The following is a 27,055-nucleotide window of genomic DNA, read 5'->3' as shown; positions in this document are numbered from 1 at the left end:
ATAGACTTGGTGTAGGTTTTCTTTTCTCCTTTAGTAAGGTGAAAAAGAAGGAAGCAAGAAAATTGAATCCATAACACATATTGCTGGGTTACTAGCCCTTTGTAAAACGAAAAGACAAAAATATAAAAACATCCACAGTTGCCCTCTTCACACATTGCTGGCCATTGCAAAAATGAATTCCAAAATGTGTTATTGCGTAATTATTGTTATATACTACGTATATATGACTGGCGTTACAAATTTGATTTCTTTTTCAATTATAGATAAATGGAAAATGAAGTTAGTGGTTGAGCGTCTTGTTGTACTTGATATTCGACTCTCACCTTAAAACATGTTATAGATATAAACCTTAAACCCTAAACTTTTGTAAGTGAATACACGCAAAAACACACACACACACATACATACATATATATACACATACACATACATACACACTATAATAATATCCACTTATACACACACATGCTATAATAATGTCGAGTCATATAGTATAGAATATAAATAGGCACATACATGCACATGTTATTCTTGGCCATGAAATGACTTATGACTAGCTGTGATTTACTATAGTATTATTAGTATCCAGTTATCATGTGCAATACTTGATTCTTTTCACTGAATTCGAGAACTAATTCTTTATATTTTCAACTTTTCATAAATGGATGGTTTCTTATGGTTTTGCTTTTCTAGAAAGAATGAATTGCTACGTTGTATCTTAAGATGTTTGGCTATGAAGTTCTAATAGAGTTGGGTCTCTCAATCATGAATGATAAAAAAAATAATTATGGAACATTTTATCATTAATGTAACTATTATAGTTACGAGAATCTGGGTGACATTATCAAAATCGGTCGTTGCATAAGGATCATATCTCAGATTTTCTTATCGCAATCAACTTAGATAATATGGGATATGAAAAGCATTATATATCACCAATTTTTTTTTTTTTTTAAATGTCATTGCCTTCAAATCCTAGGTCTATTTCCCCTCATTTTTTTTAATTTTTATTTTCGTGTTTGAGAGACGATCGATTCTAGTCATGTTTCATTGTTTATTTGATGGGAAATTTTTGAAACTTTTACATATAATTACTAGGATTATTCTTCCTTCAACCGAAAACAGACAAACGTGTTGTGTGTTTGGATAGTCAAATAATGGCTAAAAATTATTTGTTTACATCACAAATACAATTTCCAACACACCTTTTTATTTTTCCAATTACCTTTTATTTCACATACATCACATCCCAAAAAATGCTACAGTAATTATTTCAAATAACTGGATTAATATCTGAGAAAAATGAAAAAACATTAGGGTCAAAATTCAATGGTTTATTTGGATGCCATGCATGATGATGCATTGGATGAAGGGATGGATAGGAAGAAGTTACATAACACCTAAGCCGCCTCTTGATTGATAGTGGAGTAGAATTATTTATCCTACTCCTCTGAAAAAATAAAAATACTGCTGTAAGTCTGTAACATTACCCATTAAATAGGGTACACTTAATTCTTTCTCTCCTGTGTTGAACAACAACAATAATAATTACTTAATAGGTCTAATACCATAATGCTAATTTTAGCCAACTCACAATTCCTATTAATCGTCAAACCTAAAAATTATAGGAAGAAAACATTGAACATGGTCTACTCCAAAATGCTTTGAATGACTAGGTTGTTAATGAGGCAATTAAAAATTCTCAAACCCCACAAATCTCACACACCATCCCATCCAATGATATGTGAAAATTAGTAACCCCTCATAATTACCCTAAAAATTTACTCCACACAACCTCCAACAACCTCCCAAAACCAAACTTCAAATCCCAAAATCTATCCACTAAACTCAAAATAAACAAATCCCACACCAAAAAAGGGATAAATCTAACAAATCCCATACCAAACCAGCATAAAAAAAAAAGTCTTACTTGCACAGGGGAGCAGCATGAAAAGGGGCCTTAATTTGAAGAGGCATCCTCAACCATTGAAACTACTTGTACTGGCCATTTTATCTTCTCCATGCTGTAACTCATTCCACCCAAGCTTGCATGTGGACTCTGGTTTTCCTAAAATGGCAATAATGATTAAAAACCCTAATAAATTTAACTCTCTTCAAGTTGACTCAAGATTAACTACTAACATTTGGTAGTCTGCTCCAACTCATTAATTACAGTCATCTTTTGACTGAACTTCTTTGCTTAATCCAACTCTGAAGTCTGAATCTTCATCATCACCGATCTTAATTACAGTCACATATTTTTTAAAACTCTTCAAACCTGATTCTTCTCCCTCCCCACCACTCCCCTCAAATCTCTCTCTCCCTCTCTCTCTCTCTTTCACATTTCTCTCTCCAATCACCCATTCCTTAATCATTCATCAAAATCTGAAAGCATTTTTTCTTTCCTCTCTGGAACCAAAACAAGAAAACCCCACAAAAGTAAAACCATCACCACCACCACCAACAACAACCAGTCCCTCCCAAGAAACCAGAAGATTCCCCTTTAAAAAAAAAAATAAAATCCAGAGGCCTTTTAAAAGTCCCCATACCATTACCACCTCCATCATCCACCTTCAATATCACCATCTCCACACACACACCCCCCCATTTTCATCTTTCTCCTCAACCCATTATCCCTTTGCCTTCTTCCCACCCACCAAACCAATCAAATACACAAGAGAATCAAAATAAAGAAAAAAAGATTCATTTTTTTCTGGCTTTACCCTAACCTTTAATTTTTTTTTTTTGTTTTGGTTTTTTTTAAGTAACGCCACCTCCACCAGATTGGCCCCAACGAAGAGCAACCCAGAAAGGGTATTGCTCAAATCTGCAAGATTTTTGCGGAATAAATGTCCCAAATGAAGCACATTGACAATATCCCATCAACCCCAGGAAAGTTCAAGATGGAGAAATCCCCTTATAACAGATTAAGGCTCCATTCTTCTCTGGCCAAGCTGACTTTTTGGTCATTTGTTTTCTTGGGCCTGATCTTTGTCTTCTTCTTCAGATCACCTTCTTCATCATCCCCAGAATCTCTCACCGCAGATCCCTCGAGGAGGTCCCTCAGAACCAGCTCCTATGGTGGCCCTGATTGGGAGAAAAGGATCAAAGCCTCGGCTAAAGTCAGGTCAAGAAATGGTATGTCTGTTTTGGTTACCGGGGCTGCTGGTTTTGTTGGAACCCATGTTTCTGCTGCCTTAAAACGCCGCGGGGACGGCGTTTTGGGGCTTGATAATTTCAATGATTACTATGATCAGTCATTGAAAAGAGCCCGGCAAGCGCTTTTGGAGCGCTCTGGGGTGTACATTGTGGAGGGTGATATCAATGACGTCGCCCTCCTGAAGAAGCTTTTTGATATTGTACAATTTACCCATGTTATGCATTTGGCTGCTCAGGCTGGCGTCAGATATGCCATGGAAAATCCTAGCTCATATGTGCATAGTAATATTGCTGGGCTTGTTAGCGTTCTCGAGGTTTGCAAAAGCGTGAATCCTCAGCCTGCAATTGTTTGGGCATCGTCTAGTTCTGTTTATGGATTGAATACTAAGGTCCCATTTTCAGAAAAGGATAGGACCGATAACCCCGCAAGTTTGTATGCTGCAACTAAAAAGGCTGGCGAGGAGATTGCACACACCTATAATCACATTTACGGGCTCTCATTAACAGGGTTGAGGTTCTTCACAGTTTATGGACCCTGGGGGAGGCCAGATATGGCATATTTCTTTTTTACGAAGGATATTTTGAAGGGGAAGGCAATTCAGATTTTTGAGGCAGCTAATCATGGCACAGTTGCTAGAGATTTTACCTATATTGATGATATTGTGAAGGGTTGTTTGGCAGCATTGGATACTGCAGAGAAGAGTACTGGCAGTGGTGGGAAGAAGAAAGGGCCAGCTCAGTTGAGGGTGTACAATTTGGGGAATACTTCACCTGTGCCTGTTTCGGATCTTGTTAGCATTTTGGAGAGGTTGTTGAAGGTGAAGGCTAAGAGAACTGTAATGAAGTTGCCAAGGAATGGGGATGTGCAGTTTACGCATGCGAACATAAGCTTGGCTCAGAGGGAGCTTGGGTATAAGCCTACAACAGATCTACAAACAGGTTTGAAGAAGTTTGTTAGATGGTATCTCAGCTACTATGGTAATGGCAAAAAGAGTTCCCAGTGATATATTCTTTCATTTGTGTGGTTAGGATCAGTTGATTCTTCTTCATTTTGATTCTTATGATTGTTTTTTAACATATCTGTGTTCATTGCCCCATAATCTTGTTCGCATATATCTCATGGTGCCTTCTAAGGAGGCAATTTCAATCCCACGATGAAGGTGTTTTTAAGGTTGGTGGTCAATGGACAATTATTAGCTGGGCATCCTGATCAGTGTCAAAAGAAACTTGAAAACAACCTTTTGCCAGTCCTGGGGATGTAATTTGTTGTAGCTTCATTATTGTAGAATTCGTAACATATAGCAATTTGCCGATTGGTGGACATGTATCATCTTTATGGAACTCAAATAAAATAGCACACAATAATTTGGCTATTATTCTTTTTTAACTTAAGCAGTTTGATAGTATGTTACTTATTGATGCATTTGCTCGAGACTTTGAGGTTAACTGTGATGCCTATTTCACATCTATATTCAATCAATGATCAAAATGCTGTTTTTTTTTTTAATTTATAATTTTGACCTGCTAGAGTTTTCTGGTTTGATTTTATCACTACGAATGATCCTAATTTTCCAACTGCTGCCATATTTGTTTTTCCATATTCTGATCGTTGGAATCAGTAAGCAAGTTACCATCTTGCTAGTTCTGTTAGTCCAAGAGCAACCAGATTGTGCCTGGGATGAGCTTTTAGGCATTAATAGATCTTACAGCAATCACAATCTCTAGAACGCATTTAAGGAAACAGGAAAGTGTTGTTGGCTGAACTAAATTTAGAAGTTAATCTGGAGTCTATCAATTTTGGATTTTTGGAGCTGGACTAGCAACGTAGAAGTTTAAAGCTTTAATGAGAAGTAATCAAATGATTGATGCCTGCAATTTGAATTTTTAGTGCAGTACTGTGGTTCACACATCAGTCAGCCACCTGCATTGAAATGTCAGGGATGCTGTGAAACTTTTTTTTTCCTTTTATTCCCCTTCCCTGTGGCGTTAACAAAATATCCCAAATAAAGAAAACTAACTCTGATCCTTTTACACCTTAACATTGCTATGGCCCTCTTCTGAAAGAGGTGCAGCTTTGTGTAGAACATCAACCTGGCTAACTTTATTACTGTTATAATTTCATTTTTAAAACTAATACGCCTTTTAAACTTTATTTGAATTATGGGTGCAATTATAAAGGAAATATGAAAATTTCAGAGCTTTCATTTTGTTAAAGATGGACGACTATCTTGATTGTTAAAGCATTGAAACTTTGAGAACTTTCATGTGCTTAACAAGTTTATTTTATTGGGAGATCTGTTTAATTCCCTTTCTTGTCCGCTTTAAACAGTAGTATTTTCATGCAATATGCTCTAAAGGAACATGTGATGAAGTTACATCTTAAGTTCAATTTCACATGTATTCTTTTTTAGTTTGTGAAGATTATAAAGCTGAAGTGCTTGCGTTATAGATGAAGTTAATTGAAAATTGACTTTATGAGGTGGTAAAATACTGATTTATTCATCAAAGGGTGTTGATTGTGTGGCTAAATGTGGGGTTTTTGATACGTATACCAAAGATGGACGACCTATTGCTTCTTTTGTTTCTTTTATTCTATTTGGTAGCATCTTCAAATGTTGATTGAGAACTGGAAGCTCACTGACGGAATAACCATGAAGGGGACGGTTGTGCTTGTTATGCTTTCTTTTATTTTCTTCTTAATCATCTAATTAGACTCTTCTACACTTTCCTTGCAGCTGAGATTTGGGAATGAAGTGGAGTACAAGTCCTATTGTGACTATCCCGTTTTTACTTTTCTGTCTGCGTTTAAGATGATCAAGTGGCTGCCATACTTTTCTTTTTAATTTGTTGAAGTATTAAAATTTTATTTTCCTTGTGATGGTTACAAAATGGTGTTATTCCCCAGACAAAAGGGGTACTCTAGCTCTTCATTGCCTTCTATCTTTACTCTGAGTTCTTGCTGCACTGTATCTTGAGTTTGCAAAATTAGAAATACAGAAAAACGAAACAGAGAAGAGGAATGCTCTTGCCTGCTTTTCACGAACTTACAATGCCCATGGACTTTGGTCTAGCATGCATTGATCAAAGTGACATAAGTTATTTTATTTTGGGTTGCTACATAATATTAGATTTATTACCCACTTGCAACTTTATTGAGATTTTTCTGATTTACGAGTGAAGTTCTGGTGTCTTTACTAGCTCCATTGTTTTTTTTTCTTTGGAGGCGGTAAATTACATTTGCTTGATCATCTCTTGATCTGGCGGTTCAGCAGTTGAACTGAAGTTTCTGCTTTCATGTAGTTGGCGTAACAGAACTGCGTGAAATATCATCTCATTGTCTGATTATATTCTGTGTTAGCTTTCTAGTTGCAGTAGTAGTATTATCTAACCACTTACAATGCTCCTCCAGACCATGATATGTTGTCTGGATAGCGTTAAATTTTATTTGCTTGTATCATTAATGCATTTCTCAATCACCTTTTTGAAAACTCATGCAATCAGCTAGATGGAATCATATGTAGATTCAAAACTCATATGTACTGATTGCCATGGATAAGTCCTGCTTCACACCTGACCTTTCTGGTGTCCAAGCCTCTAACAGGTGCTGCAAAGCCTAATTGTTGCAGTAACCTTGCGGTGCTGAGTGTAGGTTTTTGTTGGATGGGAGCAGAAGATGTGATGGGCACTTATCCTGACCATTCACAACGTAACCTGTAAACCAACATTGAAGTTACTCTCGAAAGTAGAAAATTTTTGTTGATTAGTTAGATTGAATTCTGCATCAACCAGCGAATTTTGGAATATCTCTCACTGACCAAGAATAGGTTGGAACTCTATTTTCATGGGACATTATTACCTTGTGTGTCGGTTACCCTGCCTTGTAGTGGATAGGCATTGCCCAGCAATGAAGATGGTGATAGGGCGGGGGTTGGGTTCAGCAGCCGTTGAGAAAAGACAAAAACTACAACATCTTGATCTTGGTCGTCCCTCCCTTTTCCTGGTTTTCTGACCGTTGAAAGTTTATTTCCGTTTTGTATTGATTTGCGGCGACGACTTGGTAGTTGGTAGTACTACTACTACGACTACTTTTGTACATAAACGTTAAGGCCTTGTGTGGTCTCAGATTTTGGGGAGGGAAATAAATTATTGTCTTTTAGTAGTATATTGAACGTTAATTGAACGAACAAGGTGTTTTGAGTTGCAATTCAATCGATCAGGTTGGTTCAAATCTAGTTCGATGAATTTTTTTAAAAATAAATTATAAATATACATAATGAGACATTCACTAAACTAATTTAAGACTTTATCCAATAAAAAAGTTTAATATTTTCAAAGAACTTAAACTTTCACAAATAAATTTTTCAAATTCAAACAAATAAATTTCATTTCAATTGTATCTATCAAAAAAATAATCTTAAATACTACCCAAAAACACTACAATACTTTGAAATGAAATGAAATGAAATTCATGTCATCGAGAATTAGATATTGTGAGTTTAAATTTTAAACCATGTCTTTGAAAATTAAAGATTACAACTTTGTTAAATAATAATAATAAAAAGAAACTTGGAATCTAAAGGAAATTAGAAAACTAGAAAGTAGACATACAAATTTGATAATAGACAAAAGGTGTAACGAAAGTGAGCCGTGTAACACCTAATGATTAGTCACTCATTCTCCTTTTTCGTTCAGTTTAACGAATGAGAACAAATAAACCGTTGATTCAATGATTCATTCTGATTTTGATTTGATCGGCATAGTTCTCAAGTTCAATCTATCCAATATATGAACCGAATCAAAATCTTGACCGATTTGTAATTCAATCTATCCAAAATATGAACCGAACCAAAATCATGACCGATTTTTAGTCCAGTCGGTCGAATCGTTGGTCCAACCCAGGTTTCAAAACAATCTGCCATTATATTGACGTAGACCATTTAGGTCTACATCTTGAACTACTTCCCACCTCCAACGATAGACTACTCAAAAGTACAAGGAAAAAATACAAGAAAGATGGCGTTTATGTGAAAGAACATGGAAAAAGTCCGTACAGTGTACATTTGCATGTCGCGTGGCTCGTAACAATCACGTAAAATCTGCAGAAATGTAGAAAACCTGTCAGCTCAAACGCAAGCCCAAACTCTAAAATGCAATTCTCGTATTGCTTTTGCAAGAGCTTTGGGGCTTAGTAGAACATTCAAGGTTAGTAACTGCAGAAAACTCAGCACTCACAATGGAATCTATTCCGCATTTGTTCGGTACACGATTTGATTTCCATGCTCAAGAGAGTAGGAAAGACGAAAAAGATCACCAGCCAACCGACGACACCAAACAATGAACTGAAGGCCAAAGGATGGCTTTTTCCTTTGTGCCAAGTTAAAGTGCAGGCTTCTAGAATGCCAAAGCTCCACTGGCATGAATACTTTCCTCTTTCTCCACAAATGAATGAATCAAATCCTTAACAGACATAAACTCCGCCTGAAAACTGTAAAAAGCAAAATTTAAAAATCATACTTTGTCCTTCCACTCTTCAGAATGAGGCACAACATATCTGAGATGTCAGAATTAGATGATGAGAAAAAGTCCCAAGCTTCAAGCATAAGTCTTTTCCTTGATCCCTTGAAATGAACCACCTGCATCCAGGAACAAAGGTAGACACCAGCGTCACACACATGTTCCCTCAAAAGACCATCAGATCATGATGGGAGCACGAATTCAGTTCACAAGAAATAAAAATTGGTTTGAGCTCTTCACAGAGATCATTGCAAAGCGTAAACTGATAGCTAAACTATACCTTAACATCCAAGGGCATCCCATGAAATTGCCCAGCACCCTCTGGTGGTGTCCAGTTATAGATAGCACATGGTAAAAATAACACTGAGGTACCATCAATGTCATGTAGAAAGGGTTGTTTTTTGGTAAACATTCTTGCATCAAAGGAATGTTGAGATTTTACGACCCAAGCAAGAGCTAGTTGATCTCCAAGCATTCTGGAAGCTCTCATGTACTTCGAGATATAGACTTTGAGTACCTCCTCCAAGAAAGCCTTGGCCCTGCACATAAAGGAGTTTGAAATGTTAAAGAAAAGGGAAGGATCAAGAAAGAAAAATTTTCTAAGAGGAAACTCATGATCTGACACAGACAAAAGAAAATAGACTACATAATATGACAACAGGTTTTGCTCAAATAACCAGGAGTAGTTTAGGAATCAAGGAAAGAAACCCCATTTGAAGAGTTTAGACATTTTGGTCATTGTACGAGTATAACCATCCAACTTGCATGATCTATTTAACCAATAGCATGTTATTTAAAAACCAATGCACCTTTTCATTCCATCAATAGTGCCTCTAACTGCAATAAATCCTGAATTTAGCGGTTGCTCCTTGTTGTTCCGAAAGGTGAGAGCCAGATGGAAATTCGGATAGTCACGAAAGAATTGTCCCAGGTCACCAATGACTGCTATATCTGAGTCAGTAAAAATATAATGATTGATTTGTCCCTTCCCCAGTGAGTATTCTTCAAGCCTTGTCTCTAGAAAGACCTGTCAACAGAGAGATAAGTGCAATGAACATCAATATGCAATTTATAAGTACTCAAGTTTTCGGCAGCTGAATGCAAAGTATGCTTTACACAGAAAAACATAGATACGAAACTTCATAATTGGTTTAAGTTATTCTGAAAAAGCAAACAATTGAGTTACATTACATGGTCACAAATAAAAAGTGTAAATATCACTGATGATGCAGGAAAATAACGACCACTTTGTAGAACCTTTAGTCAATAGTGTATACGTTAGTATTTGATGTTCACCTAAAAAGCTGCTTGCTAACAGGTTGTACTGATCCTAAGAGACTTTAATAGGTTATTCTCTCACACATACGCAGACAAGCAAGAAATTGCAGGGCAAGCGCCCCCCCCCCCAAAAAAAAAACCCAACAAAACAACACAAAAACACATGCAGATTGAAAAGCAGATACATCAATCACTAAAAGGGCCACGATGTCTTAGAAAAAACCAGAAGGATAGGAAAAAAACACACACAAGGACAAGCTAGGGTAACACAAATTAATAAAAAATTCTAGTTATTCCACTTGATGCATTTTGCTCTTACAATGTAAGACCTGATTCTTTGAAGCATCAACCTGTCTCGTGAATATTCACCTTGAATGGGATGTATGGTAACCCTGTTTCTGTGCACTGGAAGCTCAGAAGATGGATCAGTAAGAATGATGACTTTGCTGTGGGACATGGTTGCCTGCAAAGTTTGTTGCACACGTGTTTAAAACTTGATACATGCAAAAAAAAAAAAAAGAAGAAAAAAAAGAAATCACTGCACAAGCACCTTGTGACGTGTGTGTAAGTAGACATCATAAGTATCTTCAACACTTATAGCAGAACAGAAGATGCATGCAAAACTATTACCCCTCCATTAAAAACAACCTAGTTCACATCTTAAGAGTGATCAAACAAACTTTTTTAATGCAAAAAATATTCCTTTTTTCACTATATGTTATGCATCAAAAAAGTAGTGACTCCAGTTCTCCACCTTGTCCAAATTAAAATGAATTTAATATGAAGAATCTCATTTGGTTATTACTTTTATCAGCAAATTTTTAAAGTCTACCATAGTTTCTGTAAAATAGAGGGACTATAGTGTATTTGTAACAAAATTGTCACATCAATGGTGGCTGAAAACAAAATCAAGCTATTGCCAAACAGATCAGAGACGCTTCTTCTTCTGCTTTTCACTGATGTATGTTTGGTTGAACCATCTAAATAGACGTGGAAAAAATAATCATATACAGGAAAAATTGACAGCATTAACCATCTAGAGTCCATGGCACTTAGTAAAGGTACTAAGACATTTGAGAGTGAAGGCCAATCCAACACTCATGGCTCTTATTACTTGGATATACATATTTTACCCCAAGAATCCCCTCTGATGTAAAATATGTCTAAAAATCAGGTGATGCATGCATGTGCAACACCCGATACATAATCAACCCTATAAAAAACCTTAGAATGGCACCATTATTTGAAGATTACTTGTAACATCATTGTCCCCTATGTTGATAACTGTTGCTATCAAAAGGCAGATATTTACCTGAATGAAATCAATGAACACATTCAAAATGGCCAGTGATCTGTTCACCTTGTTGTATGATTTGTTCCCCACAGTTACTAAGTCAATTACTTTCCTATCTATTTGCACATCTACACTAGAATTGTAAGTTGTGAACACTGTGACAAAGGATATCTGGTCCCCATTGATGGAATTCTCAGAGAAGGTAGAAAACTGTGTCCTATTAAGAGCTCTGGTGCCTGCACAACAAAAGTTCTAGAATATGAGCAAAGTCAGCCATCCAAGCCCTACGCATACACTGTAAAGAGGTTTTAGCAAGTCACTACTCGTCATAGTTTTGCAACCAAATCCTGATGCACAAACACGCTTCTTGCACAAAGTATTTCTGATAAAAGCAAACTAAATAATATACATACACATAAGAACCAACAATAAAAACAAAATAGACATGGAAATCAGAATCTAAGCAAAATAGAAAAGCAGAAGGTGGGATGCAACTCTATCTCAAGAAATGAAGCAAATAAAACCTTCGCACTGCAGGCGATCAGGCAAACCAACCCCCGCAGCAGCTCCAAGAACCAAATGATCGAATTTCTTGGGCTTGTCTCGGTGCAAATTTTGTGCAGATAAGTCCTCCTGCAACTTCAATACTGAATAAATACACATCCTCATCCCATAAGTCTTACTCATAAAAAATTGAAGCATATTTAAAACTTATAGTAGCAAATAACCTATTATTATCATGGAAGAAATAAAGTATCACCTGATAGTATATGAGGCAAGAAAAATATCATAGGCACAGATAGAAGGAATATCCGCCATCTACTGCAAGCTCTCATATTTGCAAACATCAAATTCTATCAAAAAAACTCAGTTCGATGCACTCCTCAAAGTACAAGAAGAAGCAGAATCTAGCCTTCTATCGTCTGCAAAATTACATAATACTTTCTGAGTCGGATGAGTTGAACAAAAAAGGTAGTCTTTACAAAGCAATGAGAAATAAAAACTTTGCAAACTAATAAAACTAGGTTTTTAATTCTTTTCCCAATTCTTAACTGCAAACACACACGCACAAACAAAAAAAACCCCCCAAATTTTGAGCTACGAGCGTTATCCATGCAAATATTTATTGTTTTCTTTAATCATCAATACTAAAAAGATGCCAATAATTTTAATCCTATCCCACAAGTACAGAAGCCGATTTGTTAAATAACAAAAACTAGCAACTGGCTTTTTCTTCTCACACTCCTTAAACTTCATTCCTTCTTCTTTTTCAGCTCCTTCGTCCTCTTTCTTTCTTCTTCTAGCCGTGTCAATATGAGCACCAGTATTTCAACAAGACATCCAAAAATCAAAACAATGCAGAGTTTACAGGAATTCAAACATATTTGAAGTATGCAATCTTGAAGACTTTGCAGGTAATATCTAAAATTTCATTTCGCAGGGAAGTTGAAGTAAAGAGATTACTGAAAACGGATTAAAAAAGTCTACCTCGATGCGATTTTTGGCCAGCGATAATCCAACAATAGTTAGATAGCCTCTCTCTGAATCAGGGATTCTGAAGTGTTTTTCAACTATAAACAGATGAAAGACCGCAGAAAGAATTAGAGAGAACAACTGTATCACCATTCACCAATTAAGCCAGGCTCAATCAGCTCGTCAAGCTAAGAGCAAGAATACAAAAGGGCCGATGCTCAACATACCCGAAACAGGCCCAAGAGAAGCTGCCCAATTCTATTGCATTGGCCCATACAAACATACCAAAGGGTTAATATTTCTCATTTATTTTGGAGAAAAATGCAGTTTTGGTACCTAAACTTTGACGCACGAGCGGTTTTAGTCCCCAAATTTTGGACGAAAACAAATTTGGTACCCGAACTTTCAATTTTGAGCACATTAAGTACCCGTGACGATTTTTTCCCAAATTGTTACCGGAAAAAGCCATGTGACTGTCACGTGTCCGGCCAAAATGGAATTAAAAAAGGCAAAAAATGCAGTTTTGGTACCTAAACTTTGACGCACTAGCGGTTTTAGTCCCCAAATTTTGGACAAAAACAAATTTGGTACCCGAACTTTCAAATTTTGAGCACATTAAGTACCCTTGACTATTTTTTCCCAAATTGTTACCAAAAAAAGCCATATGACAGTCACGTGTCTGGCCACAATTGTATAAAAAAATGCCAAAAAATGTCAAATGCCATTATAATACTAGGTATTAAATTTAAGGACTAATAGCGTAATAAAGAAAAAATCCAAGGACTAAATAACATCACATGAGTCAACAAAACCCAAGAACCGATACAAATGAGCTCCAATTCCAGTTCATTAATCTAAGAATCAAGTTACAAAATTTGTCTAGAATTGGAGCTCATTTGTATCGGTTCTTGGGTTTTGTTGACTCATGTGATGTTATTTAGTCCTTGGATTTTTCTTTATTACGCTATTAGTCCTTAAATTTAATACTTAGTATTAGAATGGCATTTGATATTTTTTGGGCCTTTTTTATACAATTGTGGCCGGACACGTGACTGTCATATGGCTTTTTTCGATAATAATTTGGGAAAAAATAGTCAAGGGTACTTAATGTGCTCAAAATTTGAAAGTTCGGGTACCAAATTTGTTTTCGTCCAAAATTTGGGGACTAAAACCACTCGTGCGTCAAAGTTTAGGTACCAAAACTGCATTTTTGACCGGACACGTGGCTTTTTCCGGTAACAATTTGGGAAAAAATTGTCAAGGGTACTTAATGTGCTCAAAATTTGAAAGTTCGGGTACCAAATTTGTTTTTGTCCAAAATTTGGGGACTAAAACCGCTCATGCGTCAAAGTTTAGGTACCAAAATTGCATTTTTCTCTTTATTTTGGTAAATTATTTTCTGGAAAGATTATATATATACTATTTTTTCAGCCCTGACGCCATGCATCAGGTAGTTGAGACTCATTATTTTGCTGTTATGTTTGTGTGTTTTTTTTTATCTTTGTTAGATATAGTAGCCATATGTGTGAGTGTGTGTTTTTTCCTAATTGCACAAGTAAAATGAGTTTGAAATCAAATTATCTTACATTCTTAATATAGCATTAATCAGTAAGTAATGCCTAAAATTAGGCGAAACTAAAAGGCATGATTATTTAACATTCTTAATGTAGCATTAATCAGTAAGTAATGCCTAAAATTAGGTAGAACTAAAAGGCATATAGCTATACATGTAATGTGTAGCATTGCTTATTAGTCATGTTACTTCTCTAAGACAAGCAATTTGACAATTTCCAATTTTTTTGACAATTTCTGTTTGCTAGTACTTCACATTTAACAATCTTTTAGAAGAAAGAAATAAAGAAAGACAATTATAAAATGGGTTTGTCATTTTCTTTTGTTTGCTATACTTGAATGAGCATTCAAACATATTTAAAAATATTTCAAACCAATGTAAAATTGAATTAATCTTTTTTGCATATTCAGTGGCTTTTTTGTTTTACATTAATAGGTCTATATTCATGACACGTAATTTTTATTCAACTCTAGCCCACCATGACCTCGGTTTATATATAGTTATATACTACCATTTCTCCTAATCAGCATTTCATATTGGATCCTATTCTTATTGTTAGCAATTCAGATGATTATTTGATTGATAGATTAAAAGTGTTCAAGAATGGAGGGAGCAACAATGGTTTCTTTGGATAGGACATCATCTATTGAAAATGAGCCTCGGACTCTCAATATTAAACAACTTTAACTTGCAAGGGTGAATATACATATTTTCTTATTTTTCTTTCTTTCTTCCCTTTTTTAGGCTGTCTATCTCTTTTTTTTTTTTTGGAGATTTTGATGATTTTGGTTTTGATAATTTGTATAAGAGGCAACACTTTATGTGGTGAGTACGAGGAGCATGGAAGAAGCTCTTTGAATTTTCACTAAGATAATGGCTTAGATATATACAATATCTAATAATTTCTTGAGCTTAAAATTTTTCTTTTCTACTTTCTAGGTTCTTTGGATTTATAATTCTTACCTATTTGATTATTCTTTCTCTTACTTGGTTGTTGATTTATAATTCTTACCTATTTATAATTCTTTCTCTTTTAAGAACACAAAATAACCTATAAATTTGCAGCTTAAACAATAATGTTCGTGAACTCACAACTGTCAAACAATAATGTTCGTGAATGTCTTAAGTAATAAAAGATGCATGCTGAATAACAGATTCTAGCATAAACAGAGAAAATAAGTCCATCAAAGACTATATGTATAAACTGAAATACCATAACAAATAACATATGCACCATAATACAAGTGCAGCAAAAAAATTAGATATGCCTCAAGAATCAATAGTCTAAAGCAGCATTAATGAGTACAACTATTAAGCTCCTACACTTCATTAATCAAGTCATCCGAGGCTTTTGTATAATTATAATAACTTATCCACTGAGCCCAATGAACTAATCCCACTGCTCACTGACCAAGGGTCAATATAAGACAAAAACAGATCCAATGGCCTTTAAGAAAAGCAAAGCTAAAATAGCGCTAGGCTTGTTCTTCACCTTGCGCATTTTGTGCTTTTCCTGTACTTTATCATGGTCACTTACTTCAGCAATGAAAAGTGCTAGACTTGCTTGTAGCTTTGAATTGGACATAAGCATGCAGTTCATTTGGTTTTGAGTACTATGTCTTTACAGTTGTTCAAGACAATTATTCAGACTCCTTGCAGAAAACATCATAATTCTGCTAGGGGCAACCAACAAAAGAAATCTAAATTGTGGATTCAAGCTACTAAATAGTTGCTTTTCATCCAAAGGAAGGATAACAAAACACCACACAACATTCTAAGCAAATCTAGGTGAGCAGCACATTTTTCCCTTACCACACAACACATAGTTTCACTATTCCAAAATTATCTTACTCTGCATATTTTCCAGTGACCAAGACTCCTACAACGAGTTGTATAGTCAACCTGACAACCCTGTCATTTGCATACATCCTAAACTTCTCAATTTGTGTGTATATGTAACAAGGTTTAAGTAGTTCAAATCCAATACTGGTAACTTCAATACAAATAGTTCCCTATTCACAACAAAAATCTTGCCAAATTTGTTTCCCTTTTTTCTTGCAACCAACCTCATGATACAGAAATTCGTTGAAGAAAAACCACTCTTACAAGCTCAATAACACTTTCCAAACCAAATTAACCCTACATTGCTTCAAAAATCACCAAAGTGCTAATAATCATCCTCCAAACAAAAAATCGACTCTCATATTCTCCATCTCACAGTGAAGAACTAATACACAAACTAAATCAACAACAAAATCAGTAAACTTGGTACTAATCAATCACAAAAAGAATACCACAGAAATTTGAGCAGCTTCTGTTAAGGGGCATCTCTACCGACTTTTCTACAAAATGTAAATATATTTGTGTGCATTTAGAATTACAATCAATCAATAGCCCAAATTTGTGGCCCATTCATCATTGGAGCTTCAAGAACACACCCTTTTCACTAATTTTCCCACAAAAAAAGAAAAAAAAAGAAAGGAGAACAATCAACGGAATTAAGTACATCCTACTGCAGAAAAGGATAAAAGATCAGTAATAATGAAGACTGGGTGGATAGACTTATTGAATTCACCTGAAAAGTGAGGCTAAAAGGGTTCTTAAACCCACGTTTGGGGAGGCGGCGGCGAAGAGGGATTTTGCCACCTTCAAATCCAAACTTAATAGTCCCTCTGGCCTTTTGACCTTTGTGACCCCTCCCTGCAGTTTTTCCTTTGCCCGACCCGATGCCACGGCCTTTTCGGGTCTTCTGCTTTCTGGAGCTCCTGTTGTCGCTCAGACCATTCAAGGCCAAAAGGCTGCTGCTGCTACTATAGCCCCTATTCTGGTTAGAATGAGAACAAGAACAGGAATAATATGACCCCAGAGCTCCAATGCTTAAGCTGGTACGGCAAGGTTGAGTACACAGGAGTTGTTTTGGGGTAGTTTGGGAGATGGGTTTGTTGATTTTCGTCCAACCATTGCAGATTCTAGAGGCTGAAACCAGTGAAGCAAAAATTGCTGACTGCCAAAATTGTCAGCAGAAATTGTTGACTGCCAAAATCGTCTGTGAAATTCCAACAGAACCAATGCCACCGAATGCCAAAAGACCAAAACGCCCCTCAAAATCACAACAATCACAGTATAACCGGCCCATTGTCCACACTTCATAAACCAACAAACACCCCCAGAGTTCATGAAAATTACAGAGTAACCAGACCATTTGCCCACGCGGACAGGAGCGAATTTCCAACAAAACGACGCCACCCATCAGCAAAAGACCAAAATACCCCTCAAAGTCACAAAAATAACGGTATAACCGGCTCATTATGCACTGTTCATAAGCGATTGACGCTTTATATATGTAAGACTAGTTTTTGGGCCCTGCGCTTAGTGTTGGGGGTGATGGATTTTATTGTGTGATGGGGGTGTTAATAGATAGTCAAGGTAATATGTTGCTGTATTATGACGTTTTGGGATATATAAGTAATAAACAAATTATGTTAATATTTGATCTTTTATACACACTATAAACAAGAAACAAAAACATGGAGCAGCTAATAGAAAAGAGAAAAAATACAATATATATAGTCAAAAACATCATCATAGATATTCACATGAGGAATGACTAACTATTGTATAAAACAAACATCACACCAATAACTCAATTATTTGATTTGTAAGCAAAAAATAGCAATCACATGTACCGATGCATTATTGCTCATATCTAATGTTTATCAATGCACCATATCTAAAATAGTTACAGAAACCAAACATATAAGAATAAAAATGTTCAACAGGGAAAATATCAAATAAAAATACATTGCCAAAGATAAGAACTAAAATATGGATTAGAAAGTGATCTTACCATTTAGAAATATTTAAAAGAAATATAGTCAAAAAAGAAACAATCGTAGCTATAAAAGCAGCTTTAAGTGTTTACATTGGTTATTCATCAAATGTTTCCTACGGCAGCATGGACGTTAATCTATCAGGTATGTTTCTGTCTAAGTTCTTGGTCTTTCAATAACATTGTATATAGAACATTATATCAAACAAAAAGAATTCGATTATGCTCACTGAAAACCTGATGATCCACAGATACTGCTTCCTCCACATGACATCAGATCGAAAACCCAGTTCCAAAATTATGCTTTGTAATATGGCACAACGATACGTGCAATCCGGTACTCATTCAACCTATATTTATAGCTTTTCGTGAAAAATATTTCAGACAACTGGATCACTCTATTGTATTTACAGAAGATTCCAACCTCGTTCTTCAATGCCATTCAACAACGAATTGAAACTACAATATTTGTCAAGCATGGACACAGAGAATGGCCAATCCAATTACAAGGACAATATTTCACACTTGGGTGGAATGCATATATAATGGACAATAATATACAAAACTATTATCTAATTTTATTTTTATACAATACACAAAACAGTTTTGACACAATAATATTTAACGAACACCAATTCCAAAACTATCTACCATGGACAGGTCCCTTCTCAACGACAAACACAAATTCATCTGCTATGAACCGAGGTAAGACCATCTTTTGTTAGAAAAGTATAAATGATTTTCATAATTGAATCTTTGCTAGCAATTTTATTGATTCATGTATTTCAGACGCAGGTGAATGTCCACCAATGGATAGAACTTATTTCTCATCATTAAGTCCAAACTTTCACCAAACGCTGACAAAAAACATAGCTTTCTATCATGTATATTCTATCAATGACAGGCTTCAATTGGTAAGTTCGTCATCTTTTACTGAATTCAGAACAGACTACATTTGACAACATAAAACATATTATGTATAGTAACACTATTTTCAATAACTTTTGCAGAAAATTCCTAAACCTTTGAGGCAAGGAATAAATGCAGAACGAACACCATTTCTGAAGCTTACTACAGGCTGCAAAACCATTTCAACGACCATAGAAGGCAAATACATCAGAGACAACTGGAACGTCTTTACTGAAGAACATGATATGAAGCCAGGCCATACTATCGTATTTCTTGCCATTGCAAAAGCTGAATATACAGTTCTCATATTAAAAAACACTAACGTAGAAAGAATATATCATTGGTACCACTGTCACTACACTTGAATGACTACAGAATTCACATATCTATTCATCTATAATAGGTGAATAGACAGAGGTGTTGGTATAATAGGTCATGGAACTATATATGGTCACACAAGTTGTAGCTAGAGAGGTGAAAAAATCTGGAACAGATTGTACCAAAAGATGTGGTGTAAAGGTATTAATAAAGATTGTGTAACGTTGGTTCAAAAGAGTTATTTTTTATACAACGTTACATTGTTAACCATGTTCACAAAAGTTGGAGTTAGACATACAAAATATCTGGAACAGATTGTACCAAAAGATATGGTCTAAAGGTATTAACAGAGATTATGCAACGTTGGTTCAAAGGAGCTGTTTTTAGATAGTATTACATTGTTAACCTTGTTTTGGCTGTTTGCTGTCTTTGTCAGGTTCCAGTTCTAGTTTGCGTTTAGCAGAAGATCTTGCTGTGCATGTGGTGTCTGTGGTAATGATTTGAGAATCTGCCAGCTTTGAAGTTGGTGTTGGCTCTGTCTGATTGCTTAGAGCTTCAATAGATTGTTTTTCAGATGTCAAAGATGTGATGGATTGACCTGGGACAATGGTGATGGATGATTCTTCATGTGGGTTGGCTTCAATTGTAGGGAAAGGTTGTTGGGAGACAGCAACATAGGAGGAGAGAAAGAAGCTTGGCAATCCTTGTGGAGTGATACGATTGGAGTTGGTTCTTATCTGACAGTAGACAGGCTCTGAAAAAAGTTTATCATTGATGGTTTGGATTGGAATTGTTTGTCCCTGTTGAGGAGAATGAGAGAAGAGAGTTTTTTGGATTATTGTATATATTTGTGAAGTAGTCTAAAAATTGGATTGTATAACTTAGTGGTTCTCACAGATGATGTTTGTTCATAGATTTGTGTTGTTGTGAGTCCAATTATGCTCTCTGCATAATTGTCTTGGACAAATGCATCCAAATGAGCTGAATCATCAGATATCTGGACAAATAGTTTGGCCCTGTGTCAGAGAATTTTGGAGTGTGTTAGAGATGGGAAGTAATATATTAATGTAGACAGAGATGTGTAATAGGAAAATGATATATTGATATATGAAGATGGATAATTATAGATTTATATGTGTGCAGAGGTATTGCTAGATGGATAGATAGAATATGTATATATAGAGATATATATATGTGTGTAAGTATGATGAATAAGGGTTATTTTTTGCTGTGAATGGGATAATAACTTACTTGGGGATGGGTTTTGTTTGAATCTTGTTACAATTGTGGCATGAGAATTGAAAGTCCATAGGTGCATTGGTGGTACAACCACAGTCAGTACAGCTAGCAATATAGAAGTGCTGGCGAGAATTTGTAATCTGGGTTGTTCCTTTTATCCAGAAATCTTTTGGCTGGTCATATATAATTTAAAATGAGTTTGATACATATTTATAATGGTACGAATTGAATATAAAGTAAGCTTGATGTCTGCAGTGAAGTTAGTGTATTAACTTACCAGAATGTATGCACCAAGAATTTGTGAGATCTGTCGAATCTCTTTTTCAGGGGGGGCTTGATCTTTTGGTTTACTTTTTCGTATAGTCTTTGTGCTTTTATCTTGTCAATGTAGTTCTTGTTTTCTTCAATCCTGTACAAAGCAGTGGTATTAACAGTGGTATCTTTATTAATTTGTATTATATGAGTAATGCTTATATAGAAATGTAAGTAATGAAGGAAGTTTGAGTGTGGAAGTGTGCATACCATCCTGTCAATGTGCTGATTTGTGGAAATGGAGGATCAAGGAGTATATTTGTACTTCCTTTGGTTCTTAGAGAGATGCCTGTAATGATATGGAAGCTGTGTTAGAATATTTGGTTTGTAGATTTTGTGATATAGATAGAAATGTTTGTGTTCTGTAAAATATACCATAGAAAGTGGTTACTATAGGCCTGAAAATCACAACAACTGGGTAGGTATGTGTAATTTGAAGAAGTTGAGCTCCTTCATTATCCACAAAAGGTTCCCAGAGTGTGAGCACAAGTGGACGTTATTTGTGAAAGTTAGAGAAATAGAATGAAAGTTCAAATCATTGGATGTTGATGATTAGCTAAGATAAAGCATATAAAAATGTGATTTTGCTTACTCTTCATTGAGAACAATGAATTCTTGGATAACAGATGGTTTGGGTCCACCAATCATTCTTTGAGGTAATGCTTGAATGACAGCACACATGATGTCTGTTCAGTGGTTAGCATTGATAGAAATGGAATCAGGACATGAAGTGATAATTTATATAGAGTAAATTTAATGAAGGGTTAGTTGTGTACTCAGTCTTTGGTCATCTTTTCCTTGATATTGGTCCAGGTCCCAGAATGAAGCAAGGGGGAAATACATTGGCAGTGACATTGGTAAGGGAGTTCCAGCTTGTTGGATGAAGGACCTTTTGTCAAACGTTAGCTGAAGAGGTGTTGTACCCATTTGATGGCAGGAATCTTGAATTTTACTGATGTATGCACCACCAACATAGTATGATGTCTCTAGTTTGAATATGTCACCAATATAAGCCAGGTCTTGTTGATAGATGATGCCCTGAACCGTGTCATTCTGTAAAACATAAATTGTAGGTTACAGGAATATAAATAGATGATGGAAGATGGTCTTGTTATATAATTTATAGGAAAGTTAAGTACTGGTTTATTGTATGTATTGGAGATATATATATACTTGATCGTTTGCAAATAAGAGCCGTCGGTATGCCTTTGTTCTTGGAGTTGGGTCAAAGACTCTTGTCAGCTCTATTACATAAAGTTTGGCAAACCATTGACGTTGTTTCTCCTGGAAGTCTTTTATTAAAATGCATCTGTTATCCATGACTGCAAGAAGAAGTGTGGCAGTGATAGTGTTATTCGGAAAAGAAAATGTTATTGTGAATGAAATAGGATGTAAAATGTTGATATAAAAGATATAATATAAGGGAAAAGAAGTATTTTTGTGTATTAGAACAACCAAGTGAATAAAGCTGAAGTCAGATGTTAATGATAGAAACTAAAGAGAGACAGTACTTAGACAACACCAATGATTGATAGGACTTCATTATATACTATGTTTCTTGTAGAAACTGTGTTAGTTTGCTCATCTGGAGAGGGCCTAACTAAAACTCTAACATCATTTGCTGTTTTAGCTCTAGATAAAGCAATATATAGCTGACCATGGCCAAATACTGGTTCTTTTAAGTACAAGCCAACGAAGTCTAGTGTTTGTCCTTGTACTTTATTAATAGTCATGGCAAAACAAAGTCTAACTGGAAATTGTGTTCTCTTGAAGGGTACTATATAGATATTAGTGTCAGAACACTGTAATGAGATTTTCGGAATAAAGACTTGTTTTCCAGTATGATTTTCGACAGCAATTAGTGCATGGATCACATTTGGAGCAAAACCAAGACAGACTAATCGTGTTCCGTTACATAAACCTTCTTTTGGGTTCAAGTTTCTAAGTAATATAATAGGACTATTGACTTTTAGAATAAGTTCATGTGGTGGCAGGCTTGGAGGTTGTAATGAATGCAAAAAGTCTTCATGTTCTGCTTGTTTCGATCGGTCTATAGTTTCATCATAACTTAGATATCTGTGTTCTGTGCCAAGAAACTGTGTTATTAGGAGATTATTTATGTCATGCATAAAATCATTTTTAGTAGTTAGTATAGCTCTGTTAAGTGTATGCAATGAGTGTGGACCAAATGCTGTGAGGTCAGGAAAGACACTATTGATCAGAGCAGAAAGTGAAGATTCATCATCAACAAAAGGTATTGTAAGATGGTGTGGCAATACTATTCTCGAGTCATCAAAAGAAGGCAAAGTTCCGTTGCCAAGAGCCAGAAGAAATTCTGAGAATTATTTATCTAAATGTGCACGCATGTTTTCAACCAGGTGGAGTTTTTCAAGATGGTTCCAAACATAAGATTTTACCAAGCTGGCAGAAATGTAATCTTCATTGTAACCTTTGACGACAACAAGTAATGTTTGACGAAAGTCGCCACCAAATACAACAACCTTGCCACCAAATATTGTATCTAAATCCATTATATCCCTCAGTAGCTTGTCGAAGCACTCAATAGCATATTTTTTAGCCATTGTGGCTTTGATCAGTTTGGCTTGTTTGATCAGTCTTGCACTGCTACTTTGTTTGTTAACGTTACACGCACTGTCATCATTCTCATGAATTGGAATCTTAAATCTTGAGTGAGCTATACGTCCTCCTGGAAGAATAGAAGCAGCAACGCCGCATGACGCTGTGGCTAATGCAATTTGACCTTTAGACCTCACAGTTGCTAGTAAAGCCTTATATAAGAATGTTTTGCTTGTTCCTCCTGGTCCATCTATGAAAAAAGCTGCTGATGTGTTATTGTCAATGCTATTGATGATTTTATTATAAGCAGATCGTTGATGAGGATTGAGAAGAGCAACTGATGCTATGTCCTCGGTAGAAACTTTGATGTCTAACTCAGCCTCTATTTCTTGTGTGTCTCTTTGAATGGAAAAGTCATCAGTGTTAGGGACGACTATCTTGAAATCAGCAAGATGTTTGCCCATATATTGCAGATGAGAATCAATGAGTTGGAGAACTTTTAGTCTTATCTGTTCAGCTGATAGAGACTTGTCTTTAGAAATATCTTCAGACAGGTATGGTTCAAATTTCTGTCATAGCAACATTGGATTGGAAGGTAGTATATGGACCAGAATGAGAGCAAATAAGTGACGAAGAGTATAAGGCATCTGAAATGATACAGCTTCAAGTAAACATTGTTCAGCACTGTCATCAGTCTTTAACAAGCCTAGAATTTCTGCAGCTTCTCTAAAAGTTGAAGCTGTTCTTGAGCCGATGTGCTTTAGACTTTCATAAGACTTAGGCCCTCTGACATGCATTAGTAGCATCCGTAAGTAGTATTTTTCACCTTGAGTTGGATGCACTGCAGTTAGTCTTCCAATTGTACTTTTTCTTTGTCTCGGTTCCCATATTCTGTGAGTTGCATTCCAGACAAAATGTTGAGGAAAGTCTTTATAAAGATATTTGAGCTCTTTTGCATGTTCATCTGCACTGTTCATTCGGAAAAATTCTGTAAGCATTGTTCGTGACATTCGTTCATCCACTACAACTCTCTCCAGAATATCATCCTCATTAAAAATCATTGACTGTTCTCCTTCTAGGTGTATCTGTAATGGCATGACAGATGGATTCAAGTTATTGAGGTCGAAAGCAAATATTCGCCATGCTGCTTCTGGTGCACATATCCATCATCCAGATTGGAAATTTTTTATTTCATCAATTGCTCCATCATTCTCTGCTGCATTAAGCTGATACAGTATCTTTGAGTGTCCTTTGTAGATATATTTGTAAATATATTTAACAGCATCAATTGTGGAACAAACTTCAACATTGATGTGGCAATCATACTTGGCAAGTAAGTATGGATTGTAGGGAACTACCCAACGATTGTCGAACTGGAAATGGCGAGCTGTGACAGTCTTTTGATCATGACAGCGCATGTAAAGAAGGTATGAATTCTTATTATGTCTTGTGAATTCAGCAAAGTCCTTTGGATAGGCAAATTTGCATTTTCCATTTTGCTTCATACATGGACTGTTTTTATTAGCTGTTCCGCATGGTCTATGCAACATGTGAGCAACTACGACAGAATGCAGATATGGGAAAGAAGCTGGATCTGGTAATTCTGCAGATACAACACGATCATAAGCTTCAGGTGAGTCCAATTTCCATCCATTTGCAAGGATTATCAAAAAGTGTGCATGTGGGAGACCTCTCTTCTGGAATTCGATAACATATGTGTATGCTGCAACTTTGCCAAAAAGGCCTTTTTTGATAATATCATTTCTAAGCATCTCTAGTTTCGCGCGAAATACTCTTGCAGTTACATCAGGTCTATTGTGTGCCTCTTCGCGATCAGAGAGATGTTTCTTGATCTCAGGCCAAGCTGGATTGCAGGTCATTGTTAAGAATATGTCAGGTTTTCCATACCGTTGGACCAGTGTCATGGTGTCCATGTATCTTCGTTTCATATCTCTAGGACCTCCAATAAAAGAAGCAGGCAAATATATTCGTCGACCAACATTTGATTCAAATGTTTCTCCATTTGCAATACTGTCTAAAATTCCTTGGTAAACATCTGTTCTAATCTGTCGCTGCCTATTTCGATGAAAATCCAGTCTTGCTGATTCTACCTTTACGTATGTATCAATGCAGAATTGCTGGAACAGTCTCCCACAATGTAGCAATAAGGATTTGTCAATTTCACGCATTTGAAATTTGTAGCAGTAGTATTCACGACAAGAGACAGTAGTCCTTTTTTTTCTTTTTTTTCTGCAAAACTGATGGAAGACAACAAAGTTGTGAACAAATATGATAGACTATATGAAGGAGAAAAGGATAGTAGCAAGGACTATACATAACATATATCATATTTTATCAATTACCTGCATTCTCAGCTGAAATTATTTCTTCTGCAGAAGAATGACGTCCTATATGCATATTATGGCCCTGACATGTCATGGAATGTTGAACAGATTGTTGATCTTTAGAAATTCTTTGTATATCTTCATGCCATCTAGTCTCACCTCTTGCAAAAATTAATGGATACTGTAACGTGTCATAACATCCAAAATAGTGTTTAATGATTTGTGGTTTACCACTCCTTGGATATACTTGTATATGCTGAGAAGAATCTCCTATATTAAGGTAATGTTCTGTCCATATGGCAGCCACTTGAGAAATTGTTGGAGTGTTATACACACGTTGGTTTAGAGAAGGGTGTGAGTTTAAGAAGACTTTATGATTATAAATGTCTTCAAAGTTTCTTAAACTGCGAAAAAATGCAGCATAGGGATTGTGATCTAGGAGCTGCTGCAGCTGCTGGAGAATAGTTTCTCAGAATTTGTTAGAAATTGCCATCCGATTGGCAATTTCATGCTCAATATCAAAATAGTATAACTGCACATTTGATGGTTTGTGGCCATCCATGGGAACCAGTGGATTGAGAAAGTGATACATTTGGCCCTACACTCTGAATGCATAGATTCCTCTGTCTCTCTTATTCAACTCCTTATCAGAATGAACTCCCAGAGACGTGAATGCGAACATGTTATTATAGCTTCTGATACATTGGCGAAATTCAATTGCTTCCGGAGTATTAGCAGTGTAGAGTTTTGCTAATTGAGCAGGCATCTCTGTCTCAACTAATCGAATTTCACCAGAAGCACGGCAAAAATCAAGTGGCTCAAGATAGAAACGTTTAGCACCACAGAAAACACAATCATGGACAAGAGGTAAAACAGAGAGTTGAGTAGGAATCCTATCAATGCGTTGGTTTCTTTTTTTAACCTTTTCCTGATGACCTAAGATAGGGATATTGTTCAATTATATGTCGTAGATATAGATCTATTTATTGACTATCTTAGGCAATAGATAGAGTTTTCATGCGTACCATCATTTTGTTTTGGCATGTTATTGGTAATTTGAGAGCTGCCAAAGACTGTTTCTTGTTGAACTGGATATAAAGAGTAAAAGATGGATGAAGGTATTTAGAAAAATTTGGATGAAAGTGATAGTTAATAGTGGCAAAAATTATAGCACTGACAAAGGTCTAAATACCTCTAGTACTGGGTTCACTACTGGGTCCATTTATAACATCACA

General features: G+C 35.9%; 3 protein-coding genes across 6 annotated transcripts; 1 reads left to right on the top strand and 2 right to left on the bottom strand.

The window, feature by feature from the left end:
* The first annotated feature begins 2,357 nt into the window (after window positions 1–2,357).
* On the top strand, window positions 2,358–4,546 carry LOC113762036 (UDP-glucuronate 4-epimerase 3). The gene has a single exon (XM_027305277.1). It carries the CDS (start codon window positions 2,850–2,852, stop codon window positions 4,161–4,163), a length of 1,314 nt encoding a protein of 437 aa, XP_027161078.1. The 5' UTR covers window positions 2,358–2,849; the 3' UTR covers window positions 4,164–4,546.
* Window positions 4,547–7,919: 3,373 nt separating this feature from the next.
* Window positions 7,920–17,275, bottom strand: LOC113762673. Of its 4 annotated transcripts, none has more exons than XR_003467244.1 (10): window positions 16,867–17,275; window positions 12,734–12,816; window positions 12,006–12,168; window positions 11,770–11,892; window positions 11,264–11,481; window positions 10,271–10,414; window positions 9,483–9,700; window positions 8,954–9,212; window positions 8,392–8,792; window positions 7,920–8,255 (listed from the first exon to the last, which is right to left on the bottom strand). XR_003467244.1 is itself a non-coding variant. In XM_027306225.1 (10 exons), exons 4-10 carry the CDS (start codon window positions 12,091–12,093, stop codon window positions 8,661–8,663), a joined length of 1,182 nt encoding a protein of 393 aa, XP_027162026.1. In that variant the 5' UTR covers window positions 12,094–12,168; window positions 12,734–12,816; window positions 12,946–12,976; window positions 16,867–17,275; the 3' UTR covers window positions 7,920–8,660. The 4 variants fall into 4 exon arrangements, 3 of the variants coding, with proteins under 3 accessions (XP_027162026.1, XP_027162025.1, XP_027162027.1); XM_027306225.1 differs by adding an exon at window positions 12,946–12,976 and having other exon boundaries at window positions 7,920–8,792; XM_027306224.1 differs by having other exon boundaries at window positions 7,920–8,792.
* A 7,366-nt stretch (window positions 17,276–24,641) lies between these two features.
* Window positions 24,642–25,664, bottom strand: LOC113759320. The gene has a single exon (XM_027301886.1). It carries the CDS (start codon window positions 25,662–25,664, stop codon window positions 24,642–24,644), a length of 1,023 nt encoding a protein of 340 aa, XP_027157687.1.
* Between the last annotated feature and the right edge of the window lie 1,391 nt (window positions 25,665–27,055).

This window comes from Coffea eugenioides, chromosome 2, assembly GCF_003713205.1.
Source record: "Coffea eugenioides isolate CCC68of chromosome 2, Ceug_1.0, whole genome shotgun sequence".
NCBI lineage: Eukaryota > Viridiplantae > Streptophyta > Magnoliopsida > Gentianales > Rubiaceae > Coffea > Coffea eugenioides.
The sequence above is the reverse complement of the archived record's forward strand: the minus strand, read 5'-3'. Positions and strand labels throughout refer to the sequence as shown.